The sequence below is a fragment of the Scyliorhinus canicula genome, chromosome 28 (genome assembly GCF_902713615.1).
Source record: "Scyliorhinus canicula chromosome 28, sScyCan1.1, whole genome shotgun sequence".
Taxonomy (NCBI): Eukaryota; Metazoa; Chordata; class Chondrichthyes; order Carcharhiniformes; family Scyliorhinidae; genus Scyliorhinus; species Scyliorhinus canicula.
In genome coordinates, this window is record NC_052173.1 from 54180 (window position 1) to 70989 (window position 16810).

At 46.8% G+C, this 16810-nt stretch overlaps 1 protein-coding gene across 5 annotated transcripts in view; it reads right to left on the reverse strand.

Moving 5' to 3' along the window:
* LOC119958217 (pleckstrin homology domain-containing family A member 3-like) overlaps window positions 1-2180 on the reverse strand; it is a 31896-nt gene extending 29716 nt beyond the window's left edge. Inside the window, exon 1 of one of the 5 annotated variants that reach the window (XM_038786605.1) lies at window positions 593-730. In XM_038786605.1, coding sequence (XP_038642533.1) covers window positions 593-701 — 109 coding nt within the window. In that variant the 5' untranslated portion in view covers window positions 702-730. Of the gene's footprint in view, window positions 1-592; window positions 731-755; window positions 1310-2034 lie in introns of those variants that run through there. The other 4 variants (XM_038786607.1, XM_038786608.1, XM_038786609.1 and 1 more) reach the window with 4 other exon arrangements.
* Window positions 2181-16810: the final 14630 nt, after the last annotated feature.

The following is a 16810-nucleotide window of genomic DNA, read 5'->3' on the forward strand; positions in this document are numbered from 1 at the left end:
TGATAAATTGCCCGTAGTGTGCTAATAAAAGTAAGGTTAAGGGGGGGGGTTGTTGGGTTACGGGTATGGGGTGGATACGTGGGTTTGAGTAGGGTGATCATGGCTCGGCACAACATTGAGGGCCGAAGGGCCTGTTCTGTGCTGTACTGTTCTGTGACTGCTGCCAGCTGGACTCAGAGAAACAACAATTGACCTCAGCGTCCTGTTTGGGGGATGGGGGATGGAATTCAGCCCTGTGTCCTCCACCCCCTCCCTTCCTGGCAGCTTTGCAGCAAACTCTGCAATGCTGCAGAGTCTCCAGGAGAGAGGGGCAGATAAAAGAGCAATTGTCAACCCATCTGCTTCGCCAGTAAGAGTGGGCGCTGCTTCTGTTGCAGCAGACTTAGTGGCAAGTTGACTCGCTTGGGCAGTGTGATGAATGTATAAGCACTAGTAATTCACCAGTATACTGTGTTGCATTATGCCATGCCATTAACCCTGTGGGCTCCATCTATGGGCCACTGTGTGGCTTCACCCACAGGGGGAGATGTGGAGCATGTACGGGCTCCGCCCATGGCTCCCCTCCCTTATAGGAAGTATAACAGCAGCTGACCTGCAGGACCGCCTTCAGTAATGTACCAGTCGCAGGCAGGCACAGTTGTAAGCTGATTAAAACCACTGTTTACTTCGACTCGAGTCTCCGAGTGAATTGATGGTCGCATCAGGCAGCATTCCCAGTTAAGGAGACAGTACAGTGCCCGCAACCCCCAGCTCACCACTCAGATAGTTGGTCCACTTGTACAGTACCCCCTCCATGACAGCAGAGCCAGCTCCGTCCAGAGTCGCCTGCACTCCCGGAGTACACACACACTGCTCCCGGTGTACACACACACTGCTCCCGGTGTACACACACTGCTCCCGGTGTACACACACTGCTCCCGGTGTACACACAGACTGCTCCCGGAGTACACACACACTGCTCCCGGAGTACACACACACTGCTCCCGGAGTACACACACACTCACTCTGCTCCCGGTGTGTACACACACTCACTCTGCTCCTGGTGTACACATACTGCTCCCAGTGTACACACACACTCACTCTGCTCCCGGTGTACGCATACTGCTCCCGGAGTACACACACACTGCTCCCGGTGTACACACTCACTTTGCTCCCGGAGTACACACACACTCACTCTGCTCCCGGTGTGTACACACACTCACTCTGCTCCTGGTGTACACATACTGCTCCCAGTGTACACACACACTCACTCTGCTCCCGGTGTACGCACACACTGCTCCCGGAGTACACACACACTGCTCCCGGAGTACACACACACTGCTCCCGGAGTACACACACACTGCTCCCGGAGTACACACACACTGCTCCCGGAGTACACACACACTGCTCCCGGAGTACACACACACTGCTCCCGGAGTACACACACACTGCTCCCGGAGTACACACACACTGCTCCCGGAGTACACACACACTGCTCCCGGAGTACACACACACTGCTCCCGGAGTACACACACACTGCTCCCAGTGTACACACACACTCACTCTGCTCCCGGTGTACGCACACTGCTCCCGGAGTACACACACACTGCTCCCGGTGTACACACTCACTTTGCTCCCGGAGTACACACACACTCACTCTGCTCCCGGTGTGTACACACACTCACTCTGCTCCTGGTGTACACATACTGCTCCCAGTGTACACACACACTCACTCTGCTCCCGGTGTACGCACACTGCTCCCGGAGTACACACACACTGCTCCCGGTGTACACACACACTCACTCTGCTCCCGGTGTACACACTCTGCTCCCGGTGTACACACACACTGCTCCCGGTGTACACATACTGCTCCCAGTGTACACACACACTCACTCTGCTCCCGGTGTACGCACACTGCTCCCGGAGTACGCACACACTGCTCCCGGTGTACACACACACTCACTCTGCTCCCGGTGTACACACTCTGCTCCCGGTGTACACACACACTGCTCCCGGTGTACACACACTGCACCCGGAGTACAGTCACTCACTCACTCTGCTCCCGGAGTAGTCACTCACTCACTCACTCACTCAGTCAGTCGCTCGATCTGCTCCTTGTCTATTCCTGCAGCCGGAAGCCTTTGTCAGTGACAGCTCCCCGACAGCCAATCCAACAGCGCCCCCGACCGTCCCCCTGACAACCGCATTCCTCCATTGTGCCGTCACAATCGCCGGCCCCCCTGTTGGTTAGCCAATGGGGAAACATTGCGGCTGGTTCGGCAGCCTGGCTGGGAGGGACAGAGGGGCAGAGATTGGTGCCCCGCAGAGGCTCAGTCACTGTGTGGAGCAGGGTTGGGCAAAGCTTTTGAAAGACAGTTTTACGAAAGTAAATGCGCCTTGTTGCACCTTTACAAAGCCTCAACTTGGGGGATTGTGTCGAGTGCTGGGCAGCACACTTTCAGAAGGATGGGCGACTGGGGGGCTTTCCCCAGTAACTTCATTGAAGTCCACTTGTGACAAGAAGCGATTGTTATTAGTACATCGGAGAAGAGAGAATTAAGAGAAGGTTAAATAGAGAGTTTCAAAAACATGAGGTGTCCAAGCAGAGCAGGTTTTTCAAATTACTTCATGGGGCAGAGGCATCACTGGCAAGGGTCAGGTTTTGTTCAGTATGTCCGACAAAGAGGGCCAGAGACTTGTGAGGTTGAACAGTAGTACTTATTGGTTGTTATATTACCGGGTTCAGTAATATGTATCGTTACTAGTGGCTGTATATCCAGAAGGTGTGATCCTGAAGAAACCACGAGTCTTCAACTTAAAACTCATTTATTAAGTAACAATTAATTATACTTAAGTTTGACACTCTACAGAAGTATCACTAGAAATCAAGTAATTAAATAATGTGTCAACTGATTCAAAACTACACATGCTAACTATGCTGTGATCAGGGCAGCACGGTGGCTCAGTGGGTTAGCACTGCAGTCTCACGGCACTGAGGTCCCAGGTTCGATCCCGCCTCTGGGTCACTGTCCGTGTGGAGTTTGCACATTCTCCCCGTGTTTGCGTGGGTTTCGCCCCCACAACCCAAAGATGTGCAAGGTAGGTGGATTGAACATGCTAAATTGCCCCTTAATTGGGTACTCTAAATTAAAAAAAAAACTATGCTGTGATCTATCTCTCATACACTACTGCTGTCTAGTCACTCATCGGTGCGGAGTCTGCACATCCTCCCCGTGTGTGCGTGGGTTTCCTCCGGGTGCTCCGGTTTCCTCCCACAGTCCAAAGATGTGCAGGTTAGGTGGATTGGTCATGATAAATTGCCCTTAGTGTCCAAAATTGCCCTTAGTGTTGGGTGGGGTTGATGGGTTATGGGGATAGGGTGGAGGTGTTGACCTTGGGTAGGGTGCTCTTTCCAAGAGCCGGTGCAGACTCGATGGGCCAAGTGGCCTCCTTCTGCGTTGTCAATGATACTGGGGAGGTCTGGGTGGGGATGGTGTGGGAGGCTCTGAAGGCAGTGATTAGGGGGGAGCTGATCTCTATCCGAGCCCATAGGGAGAGGAGGGAGAGGGAGAGACTGGTGGAGGAGCTGTTGAGTGTGGATAGGAGGTACGCGGAGGCCCCGGAGGAGGGATTGCTGGGGGAGCGGCGTAGCTTGCAGGCCAAGTTCGCAAGCGGGACGCAGCTAGGGAGATTCATGACTAATAAAGCCTACTGTTCACTCGCTTTCTCTGCCTCACCGTGAATTGAAGGTATATTACTAAGATAAGGTTAGCATTAAGGTTAGCATTGGAGTAAAGGCCTTGTATGGTGATGGTGCCTTGCTTTGGTGGGAGTTTTCAGTCCCTTGCCCATGGGAGCTCAGTCACTGGCAGTGCAGCATATAAACAATACAAATGGAGTTGCTACCTGATGTTGTAAAAGGGTGTTGTCAGCTGGTTAAAAGCTGGCACGTGACTTTTGGAAAGCAGCAATAGATCCAGGTTTCTGAAATCAGGAGTTAGAATATTCATAAGGGCACAAACCCCCTATACTGGCAGATCCTTTGGGCGAGGTACACTCTTCTCCAATTGTAGCTGCATTGACAGGCTCCCCAATGCAACAACACAATCTAATCTCAATATCAGTCCCACATTGACCATTTCAACATTGGTCCAACACTCAGATCATCCAAAAATAGATGACAGAACGAGAGAGGGTGGCATGGTGGCAGAGTGGTTAGCGCTGCTGCCTCACCTTGGCAGGGACCTGGGTTCGATTCCCAGCTGGGCCACTGTCTGTGCGGAGTCTGCACGTTCTCCCCGTGTGTGCGTGGGTTTCCTTCGGGTGCTCCGGTTTCCTCCCACAGTCCAAAGATGTGCAGGTTAGGTGGATTGGCCGTACTGAATTGTCCCTTCGTGTCCATGGGTGGTTGCAGGGTTATAGAGATAGGGAGGAGTGGACATGCGGAGAGTGTTCATTCAAAGGGTCAGTAAAGACTCGATGGGCCAAACGGCCACCTGCACTGCAGCGATTCTATGAATTCCCAGCCTCTGACTTTCTCTGATAGGCTCAGTATTTATGTGGCTAGTTCAGTTCAGTTTCTGATCAATGGCAACCCCCAGAATGTTGACAGCTGGAGATTCAGTGATGGTAATGCCACTGAATGTCAAGGGGAAATGGTTAGATTCTCTCTCGTTGGATATGGGCATTGCCTGGCACTTGTGTGGCATGAATGTAAATTGCCACTTGGCAGCCTGGATGTTGCCCAGGTCTGGCTGCAGTTGGACATCGACTGCTTAAGAATCTGAGAAGTCGCAAATAATTGTGTAACGATCAGCGAACAATCCCCACTTCTGATATTATGGAGGGAACGTCATTGATGATGTAGCTGAAGATGGTTGGGCATAGGATAAACATTGAAGTCCCCCCACGTCACCCAGAGGACATTCTGTGCCCTTGCCACCCTCAGTGCTTCCTCCAAGTCGTGGAATACTGATTCATCTGCTGAAGGGGCAGGCTATGTCTCCCTGGGACTCTGAGACAACAACACACCACCACCTACCCCCTGAATGTTACACACAGGGGAACAGGTGGGTAGGTGAATGTTATATACAGGGGAACAGGTAGGTAGGTGAATGTTATATACAGGGGAATAGGTAGGTAGGTGAATGTTATACACAGGGGAACAGGTGGGTAGGTGAATGTTAAACACAGGGGAACTGGTGGGTCGGTGAATGTTATACACAGGGGAACAGGTAGGTAGATGAATGTTATATACAGGGGAACAGGTAGGTTGGTGAATGTTACACACAGGGGAACAGGTGGGTAGGTGAATGTTATATACAGGGGAACAGGTAGGTAGGTGAATGTTATATACAGGGGAATAGGTAGGTAGGTGAATGTTATACACAGGGGAACAGGTGGGTAGGTGAATGTTAAACACAGGGGAACTGGTGGGTCGGTGAATGTTATACACAGGGGAACAGGTAGGTAGATGAATGTTATATACAGGGGAACAGGTAGGTTGGTGAATGTTATACACAGGGGAACAGGTAGGTAGGTGAATGTTATATACAGGGGAACAGGTAGGTAGGTGAATGTTATATACAGGGGAATAGGTAGGTATGTGAATGTTATACACAGGGGAATAGGTAGGTAGGTGAATGTTATATACAGGGGAACAGGTAGGTAGATGAATGTTATATACAGGGGAACAGATAGGTAGGTGAATGTTATATACAGGGGAACGGTGGGTAGGTAAATGTTATATACAGGGGAACAGGTAGGTAGGTGAATGTTATACACAGGGGAACGGTGGGTAGGTAAATGTTATATACAGGGGAACAGGTAGGTAGGTGAATGTTATACACAGGGGAACGGTGGGTAGGTAAATGTTATATACAGGGGAACAGGAAGGTAGGTGAAGGTAATACACAGTGGAACAGGTAGGTAGGGGAATGTTATACACAGGGGAACAGGTGGGTAGGTGAATGTTACAGACAGGGGAACAGGTGGGTAGGTGAATGTTATATACAGGGGAACAGGGAGGTAGATGAATGTTATATACAGGGGAACAGGTAGGTAGGTGAATGTTATATACAGGGGAACAGGTGGGTAGGTGAATGTTATATACAGGGGAACAGGTAGGTAGGTGAATGTTATATACAGGGGAACAGGGAGGTAGATGAATGTTATATACAGGGGAACAGGTAGGTAGGTGAATGTTATATACAGGGGAACAGGTGGGTAGGTGAATGTTATACACAGGGGAACAGGTGGGTAGGTGAATGTTATATACAGGGGAACAGGGAGGTAGATGAATGTTATATACAGGGGAACAGGTAGGTAGGTGAATGTTATATACAGGGGAACAGGTGGGTAGGTGAATGTTATACACAGGGGAACAGGTGGGTAGGTGAATTTTATACACAGAGGAACAGGTAGGTAGGTGATTGTTATATACAGGGGAACAGGTAGGTAGATGAATGTTATACACAGGGGACCAGGTAGGTAGGTGAATGTTATACACAGGGGACCAGGTAGGTAGGTGAATGTTATACACAGGGGAACAGGGGGGTAGGTGAATGTTATATGCAGGGGAACAGGTAGGTAGGTGAATGTTGTATACAGGGGAACAGGTGGGTAGGTGAATGTTATATACAGGGGAACAGGTAGGTAGGTGAATGTTATACACAGGAACAGGTAGGTAGGTGAATGTTATATACAGGGGAACAGGTAGGTAGGTGAATGTTATACACAGGGGAACAGGTAGGTAGGTGAATGTTATATACAGGGAAACAGGTAGGTAGGTGAATGTTATACACAGGGGAACAGGTAGGTAGGTGAATGTTATATACAGGGGAACAGGTAGGTAGGTGAATGTTATACACAGGGGAACAGGTAGGTAGGTGAATGTTATATACAGGGGAACAGGGAGGTAGGTGAATGTTATACACAGGAACAGGTAGGTAGGTGAATGTTATATACAGGGGAACAGGTAGGTAGGTGAATGTTATACACAGGGGAACAGGCAGGTAGATGAATGTTATATACAGGGGAACAGGTAGGTTGGTGAATGTTATATACAGGGGAACAGGTGGGTAGGTAAATGTTATATACAGGGGAACAGGTAGGTAGGTGAATGTTATACACAGGGGAACTGGTGGGTAGGTGAATGTTATACACAGGGGAACAGGTAGGTAGGTGAATGTTATACACAGGGGAACAGGGAGGTAGGTGAATGTTATACACAGGGGAGCAGGTGGGTAGGTGAATGTTATACACAGGGGAACAGGTAGGTAGGTGAATGTTATACACAGGGGAACAGGTAGGTAGGTGAATGTCATACACAGGGGAACAGGTAGGTAGGTGAATGTTATACACAGGGGAACAGGGAGGTAGGTGAATGTTATACACAGGGGAGCAGGTGGGTAGGTGAATGTTATACACAGGGGAACAGGTAGGTAGGTGAATGTTATATACAGGGGAACAGGTAGGTAGGTGAATGTTATACACAGGGGCACAGGTGGGTAGGTGAATGTTATATACAGGGGAACAGGTAGGTAGGTGAATGTTATATACAGGGGAACAGGTAGGTAGGTGAATGTTATATACAGGGGAACAGGGGGGTAGGTGAATGTTATATACAGGGGAACAGGTAGGTAGGTGAATGTCATACACAGGGGAACAGGTAGGTAGGTGAATGTCATACACAGGGGAACAGGTAGGTAGGTGAATGTTATGTGCAGGGGAACAGGTAGGTAGGTGAATGTTATATACAGGGGAACAGGTGGGTAGGTGAATGTTATATACAGGGGAACAGGTGGGTAGGTGAATGTTATACACAGGGGAACAGGTGGGTAGGTGAATGTTATACACAGGGGAACAGGTAGGTAGGTGAATGTTATATACAGGGGAACAGGTAGGTATGTGAATGTTATACACAGGGGAACAGGTTGGTAGATGAATGTTATACACAGGGGAACAGGTGGGTAGGTGAATGTTATATACAGGGGAACAGGTAGGTAGGTGAATGTTATACACAGGGGAATAGGTAGGTATGTGAATGTTATACACAGGGGAATAGGTAGGTAGGTGAATGTTATATACAGGGGAATAGGTAGGTAGGTGAATGTTATACACAGGGGAACAGGAAGGTAGGTGAATGTTGTACACAGGGGAACAGGTAGGTAGGTGAATGTTATAGACAGGGGAACAGGTGGGTAGGTGAATGTTATATACAGGGGAACAGGTGGGTAGGTGAATGTTATACACAGGGGAACAGGTAGGTAGGTGAATGTTATATACAGGGGAACAGGTAGGTAGGTGAATGTTATCTACAGGGGAACAGGTAGGTAGGTGAATGTTATATACAGGGGAACAGGTAGGTAGATGAATGTTATATACAGGGGAACAGGTAGGTAGATGAATGTTATACACAGGGGAACAGGTAGATAGGTGAATGTTATGTATAGGGGAACAGGTAGGTAGGTGAATATTATACACAAGGGAACAGTTAGGTAGGTGAATGTTATATACAGGGGAACAGGTAGGTAGGTGAATGTTATACACAGGGGAACAGGAAGGTAGGTGAATGTTATATACAGGGGAACAGGTGGGTAGGTGAATGTTATGTACAGGGGAACAGGTGGGTAGGTGAATGTTATATACAGGGGAACAGGTGGGTAGGTGAATGTTATATACAGGGGAACAGGTAGGTAGGTGAATGTTATACACAGGGGAACAGGTAGGTAGGTGAATGTTATAGACAGGGGTACAGGTAGGTAGGTGAATGTTATATACAGGGGAACAGGTAGGTAGGTGAATGTTATATACAGGGGAATAGGTAGGTGATTGTTATATACAGGGGAACAGGTAGGTAGGTGAATGTTATACACAGGGGAACAGGTAGGTAGGTGAATGTTATGTGCAGGGGAACAGGTAGGTAGGTGAATGTTATATACAGGGGAACAAGGTGGGTAGGTGAATGTTATATACAGGGGAACAGGTAGGTAGGTGAATGTTATATACAGGGGAACAGGTAGGTAGGTGATTGTTATATACAGTGTTATATACAGGGGAACAGGTAGGTAGATGAATGTTATACACAGGGGAACAGGTGGGTAGGTGAATGTTATATACAGGGGAATAGGTAGGTATGTGAATGTTATACACAGGGGAATAGGTAGGTATGTGAATGTTATACACAGGGGAATAGGTAGGTAGGTGAATGTTATATACAGGGGAACAGGTGGGTAGGTGAATGTTATACACAGGGGAACAGGTGGGTAGGTGAATGTTATATACAGGGGAATAGGTAGGTAGGTGAATGTTATACACATGGGAACAGGTAGGTAGGTGAATGTTATATACAGGGGAACAGGGAGGTAGGTGAATGTTTTATACAGGGGAACAGGTAGGTAGGTGAATGTTATATACAGGGGAACAGGTAGGTAGGTGAATGTTATATACAGGGGAACAGGGAGGTAGGTGAATGTTTTATACAGGGGAACAGGTAGGTAGGTGAATGTTATATACAGGGGAACAGGTAGGTAGGTGAATGTTATATACAGGGGAACAGGTAGGTAGGTGAATGTTATACACAGGGGAACAGGTAGGTAGGTGAATGTTATATACAGGGGAACAGGTGGGTAGGTGAATGTTATACACAGGGGAACAGGTGGGTAGGTGAATGTTATATACAGGGGAATAGGTAGGTAGGTGAATGTTATACACATGGGAACAGGTAGGTAGGTGAATGTTATATACAGGGGAACAGGTAGGTAGGTGAATGTTATATACAGGGGAACAGGGAGGTAGGTGAATGTTTTATACAGGGGAACAGGTAGGTAGGTGAATGTTATATACAGGGGAACAGGTAGGTAGGTGAATGTTATATACAGGGGAACAGGTGGGTAGGTGAATGTTATATACAGGGGAACAGGTAGGTAGGTGAATGTTATATACAGGTGAACAGGTAGATAGGTGAATGTTATATACGGGGAACAGGTAGGTAGGTGAATGTTATATACAGGTGAACAGGTAGATAGGTGAATGTTATATACAAGGGAACAGGTAGGTAGGTGAATGTTATATACGGGGAACAGGTAGGTAGGTGAATGTTATATACAGGTGAACAGGTAGGTAGGTGAATGTTATATACAGGGGAATAGGTAGGTATGTCAATGTTATATACAGGGGAACAGGTGGGTAGGTGAATGTTATACACAGGGGAACAGGTAGGTAGGTGAATGTTATACACAGGGGAACAGGTAGGTAGGTGAATGTTATATACAGGGGAATAGGTAGGTATGTCAATGTTATATACAGGGGAACAGGTGGGTAGGTGAATGTTATATACAGGGGAACAGGTGGGTAGGTGAATGTTATACACAGGGGAACAGGTAGGTAGGTGAATGTTATACACAGGGGAACAGGTAGGTATGTCAATGTTATATACAGGGGAACAGGTAGGTAGGTGAATGTTATATACAGGGGAACAGGTAGGTAGGTGAATGTTATACACAGGGGAACAGGTAGGTAGGTGAATGTTATGTACAGGGGAACAGGTGGGTAGGTGAATGTTATACACAGGGGAACAGGTAGGTAGGTGAATGTTATACACAGGGGAACAGGTAGGTAGGTGAATGTTATACACAGGGGAACAGGTGGGTAGGTGAATGTTATATACAGGGGAACAGGTAGGTAGGTGAATGTTATACACAGGGGAACAGGTAGGTAGGTGAATGTTATACACAGGGGAACAGGTGGGTAGGTGAATGTTATACACGGGGAACAGGTGGGTAGGTGAATGTTATACACAGGGGAACAGGTGGGTAGGTGAATGTTATGTACAGGGGAACAGGTGGGTAGGTGAATGTTATGTACAGGGGAACAGGGGGGTAGGTGAATGTTATATACAGGGGAACAGGTAGGTAGGTGAATGTTATACACAGGAACAGGTAGGTAGGTGAATGTTATACACAGGCACAGGTAGGTAGGTGAATATTATGTACAGGGGAACAGGTGGGTAGGTGAATGTTATATACAGGGGAACAGGTAGATAGGTGAATGTTATACACAGGGGAACAGGTAGGTAGGTGAATGTTATATACAGGGGAACAGGGAGGTAGGTGAATGTTATACACAGGAACAGGTAGGTAGGTGAATGTTATATACAGGGGAACAGGTAGGTAGGTGAATGTTATACACAGGAACAGGTGGGTAGGTGAATGTTATACACAGGGGAACAGGCAGGTAGATGAATGTTATATACAGGGGAACAGGGGGGTAGGTGAATGTTATATACAGGGGAACAGGTGGGTAGGTGAATGTTATATACAGGGGAACAGGTAGGTAGATGAATGTTATATACAGGGGAACAGGTAGGTAGGTGAATGTTATATACAGGGGAACAGGGGGGTAGGTGAATGTTATATACAGGGGAACAGGTAGGTAGGTGAATGTTATATACAGGGGAACAGGTAGGTAGATGAATGTTATATACAGGGGAACAGGTAGGTAGGTGAATGTTATACACAGGGGAACAGGTAGGTTGGTGAATGTTATGCACAGGGGAACAGGTGGGTAGGTAAATGTTATACACAGGGGAACAGGTAGGTAGGTGAATGTTATATACAGGGGAACAGGGAGGTAGGTGAATGTTATAGACAGGGGAACAGGTGGGTAGGTGAATGTTATATACAGGGGAACAGGTGGGAAGGTGAATTTTATACACAGAGGAACAGGTAGGTAGGTGAATGTTATATACAGGGGAACAGGTGGGTAGGTGAATGTTATACACAGGGGAACAGGTGGGTAGGTGAATGTTATATGCAGGGGAACAGGTAGGTAGGTGAATGTGATATACACAGGGGAACAGGTGGGTAGGTGAATGTTATATACAGGGGAACAGGTGGGTAGGTGAATGTTATATACAGGGGAACAGGGAGGTAGGTGAATGTTATACACAGGGGAACAGGGAGGTAGATGAATGTTATATACAGGGGAACAGGTAGGTTGGTGAATGTTATACACAGGGGAACAGGTGGGTAGGTGAATGTTATATGCAGGGGAACATGTAGGTGGTGGATGTTACACAGGGGAACAGGTAGGTAGGTGAATGTTATATACAGGGGAATAGGTGGGTAGGTGAATGTTATACACAGGGGAACAGGTAGGTTGGTGAATGTTATACACAGGGGAACAGGTAGGTAGGTGAATGTTATATACAGGGGAACAGGTAGGTAGGTGAATGTTATATACAGGGGAACAGGAAGGTAGGTGAATGTTATACACAGGGGAACAGGTAGGTAGGTGAATGTTATATACAGGGGAACAGGTGGGTAGGTGAATGTTATATACAGGGGAACAGGTAGGTAGGTGAATGTTATACACAGGGGAACAGGAAGGTAGGTGAATGTTATATACAGGGGAACAGGTGGGTAGGTGAATGTTATGTACAGGGGAACAGGTGGGTAGGTGAATGTTATATACAGGGGAACAGGTAGGGAGGTGAATGTTATATACAGGGGAACAGGTAGATAGGTGAATGTTATATACGGGGGAACAGGTGGGTAGGTGAATGTAATATACAGGGGAACAGGTAGGTAGGTGAATGTTAAACACAGGGGAACAGGTAGGTAGGTGAATGTTATATACAAGGGAACAGGTAGATAGGTGAATGTTATATACAGGGGAACAGGTGGGTAGGTGAATGTTATACACAGGGGAACAGGTAGGTAGGTGAATGTTATACACAGGGGAACAGGTAGGTAGGTGAATGTTATACACAGGGGAACAGGTAGGTAGGTGAATGTTATATACAGGGGAACAGGTAGGTAGGTGAATGTTATACACAGGGGAACAGGTAGGTAGGTGAATGTTATAGACAGGGGAACAGGTAGGTAGGTGAATGTTATGCACAGGGGAACTGGTAGGTAGGTGAATGTTATATACAGGGGAACATGCAGGTAGGTGAATGTTATATACAGGGGAATAGGTAGGTATGTGAATGTTATATACAGGGGAACAGGTGCGTAGGTGAATGTTATATACAGGGGAACAGGGAGGTAGGTGAATGTTATATACAGGGGAACAGGTGCGTAGGTGAATGTTATATACAGGGGAACAGGTGGGCAGGTGAATGTTATACACAGGGGAACAGGTGGGTAGGTGAATATTATACACAGGGGAACAGGTGGGTAGGTGAATGTTATACACAGGGGAACAGGTGGGTAGGTGAATGTTATATACAGGGGAACAGGTAGGTAGGTGAATGTTATACACAGGAACAGGTAGGTAGGTGAATGTTATACACAGGAACAGGTAGGTAGGTGAATATTATGTACAGGGGAACAGGTAGGTAGGTGAATGTTATACACAGGGGAACAGGTGGGTAGGTGAACGTTACACACAGGGGAACAGGTAGGTAGGTGAATGTTATACACAGGGGAACAGGTAGGTAGGTGAATGTTATATCCAGGGGAACAGGGAGGTAGGTGAATGTTATACACAGGAACAGGTGGGTAGGTGAATGTTATATACAGGGGAACAGGTAGGTAGGTGAATGTTATACACAGGAACAGGTGGGTAGGTGAATGTTATACACAGGGGAACAGGCAGGTAGATGAATGTTATATACAGGGGAACAGGTAGGTTGGTGAATGTTATGCCCAGGGGAACAGGTGGGTAGGTAAATGTTATACACAGGGGAACAGGTAGGTAGGTGAATGTTATATACAGGGGAACATGGAGGTAGGTGAATGTCATATACAGGGGAACAGGTGGGAAGGTGAATTTTATACACAGAGGAACAGGTAGGTAGGTGAATGTTATATACAGGGGAACAGGTGGGTAGGTGAATGTTATATACAGGGGAACAGGTGGGTAGGTGAATGTTATATGCAGGGGAACAGGTAGGTAGGTGAATGTTATACACAGGGGAACAGGTAGGTAGGTGAATGTTATATACAGTGGAACAGGTAGGTAGGTGAATGTTATAGACAGGGGAACAGGTAGGTAGGTGAATGTTATATACAGGGGAACATGGAGGTAGGTGAATGTTATATACAGGGGAACAGATGGGAAGGTGAATTTTATACACAGAGGAACAGGTAGGTAGGTGAATGTTATATACAGGGGAACAGGTGGGTAGGTGAATGTTATATACAGGGGAACAGGTGGGTAGGTGAATGTTATATACAGGGGAACAGGTGGGTAGGTGAATGTTATAGACAGGGGAACAGGTAGGTAGGTGAATGTTATATACAGGGGAACAGGTGGGAAGGTGAATTTTATACACAGAGGAACAGGTAGGTAGGTGAATGTTATATACAGGGGAACAGGTGGGTAGGTGAATGTTATATACAGGGGAACAGGTGGGTAGGTGAATGTTATATACAGGGGAACAGGTAGGTAGGTGAATGTTATATACAGGGGAACAGGTGGGTAGGTGAATGTTATATACAGGGGAACAGGTGGGTAGGTGAATGTTATATACAGGGGAACAGGTAGGTAGGTGAATGTTATATACAGGGGAACAGGTGGGTAGGTGAATGTTATATACAGGGGAACAGGTGGGTAGGTGAATGTTATATACAGGGGAACAGGTAGGTAGGTGAATGTTATATACAGGGGAACAGGTGGGTAGGTGAATGTTATACACAGGGGAACAGGGAGGTTGGTGAATGTTATATACAGGAGAACAGGTGGGTAGGTGAATGTTATATACAGGGGAACAGGGAGGTTGGTGAATGTTATATACAGGGTAACAGGTAGGTAGGTGAATGTTATATACAGGGGAACAGGTAGGTAGGTGAATGTTACATACAGGGGAACAGGTGGGTAGGTGTATGTTATACACAGGGGAACAGGAAGGTAGATGAATGTTATATACAGGGGAACAGGTAGGTAGGTGAATGTTATACACAGGGGAACAGGTGGGTAGGTGAATGTTATATACAGGGGAACAGGTAGGTAGGTGAATGTTATACACAGGGGAACAGGAAGGTAGATGAATGTTATATACAGGGGAACAGGTAGGTAGGTGAATGTTATACACAGGGGAACAGGTGGGTAGGTGAATGTTATATACAGGGGAACAGGTAGGTAGGTGAATGTTATACACAGGGGAACAGGTAGGTTGGTGAATGTTATACACAGGGGAACAGGTGGGTAGGCAAATGTTATATACAGGGGAACAGGTAGGTAGGTGAATGTTATACACAGGGGAACAGGAAGGTAGATGAATGTTATATACAGGGGAACAGGTAGGTAGGTGAATGTTATACACAGGGGAACAGGTGGGTAGGTGAATGTTATATACAGGGGAACAGGTAGGTAGGTGAATGTTATACACAGGGGAACAGGTAGGTAGGTGAATGTTATACACAGGGGAACAGGTAGGTTGGTGAATGTTATACACAGGGGAACAGGTGGGTAGGCAAATGTTATATACAGGGGAACAGGTAGGTTGGTGAATGTTATACACAGGGGAACAGGTAGGTAGGTAAATGTTATATACAGGGGAACAGGAAGGTAGGTGAATGTAATACACAGTGGAACAGGTGGGTAGGTGAATGTTATATACAGGGGAACAGGTAGGTAGGTGAATGCTATACACAGGGGAACAGGTAGGTAGGGGAATGTTATATACAGGGGAATAGGTAGGTATGTGAATGTTATACACAGGGGAATAGGTAGGTAGGTGAATGTTATATACAGGGGAATAGGTAGGTAGGCGAATGTTATACACAGGGGAACAGGTGGGTAGGTGAATGTTATATACAGGGGAACAGGAAGGTAGGTGAATGTTGTACACAGGGGAACAGGTTGGTAGGTGAATGTTATAGACAGGGGAACAGGTGGGTAGGTGAATGTTATATACAGGGGAACAGGTGGGTAGGTGAATTTTATACACAGAGGAACAGGTAGGTAGGTGAATGTTATACACAGGGGAACAGGTGGGTAGGTGAATGTTAAATACAGGGGAACAGGTAGGTAGGTGAATGTTATAGACAGGGGAACAGGTGGGTAGGTGAATGTTATATACAGGGGAACAGGTAGGTCGGTGAATGTTATACACAGGGGAACAGGTAGCTATGTCAATGTTATATACAGGGGAACAGGTAGGTAGGTGAATGTTATACACAGGAACAGGTGGGTAGGTGAATGTTATACACAGGGGAACAGGCAGGTAGATGAATGTTATATACAGGGGAACAGGTAGGTTGGTGAATGTTATACACAGGGGAACAGGTGGGTAGGTAAATGTTATATACAGGGGAACAGGTAGGTAGGTGAATGTTATACACAGGGGAACGGTGGGTAGGTAAATGTTATATACAGGGGAACAGGAAGGTAGGTGAATGTAATACACAGTGGAACAGGTAGGTAGGTGAATTTTATACACAGGGGAACAGGTAGGTAGGTGAATGTTATATACAGGGGAATAGGTAGGTATGTGAATGTTATACACAGGGGAATAGGTAGGTAGGTGAATGTTATATACAGGGGAATAGGTAGGTAGGCGAATGTTATACACAGGGGAACAGGAAGGTAGGTGAATGTTGTACACAGGGGAACAGGTTGGTAGGTGAATGTTATAGACAGGGGAACAGGTGGGTAGGTGAATGTTATAGACAGGGGAACAGGTGGGTAGGTGAATGTTATATACAGGGGAACAGGTGGGTAGGTGAATGTTATAGACAGGGGAACAGGTGGGTAGGTGAATGTTATATACAGGGGAACAGGTGGGTAGGTGAATTTTATACAGAGAGGAACAGGTAGGTAGGTGAATGTTATACACAGGGGAACAGGTGGGTAGGTGAATGTTATATACAGGGGAACAGGT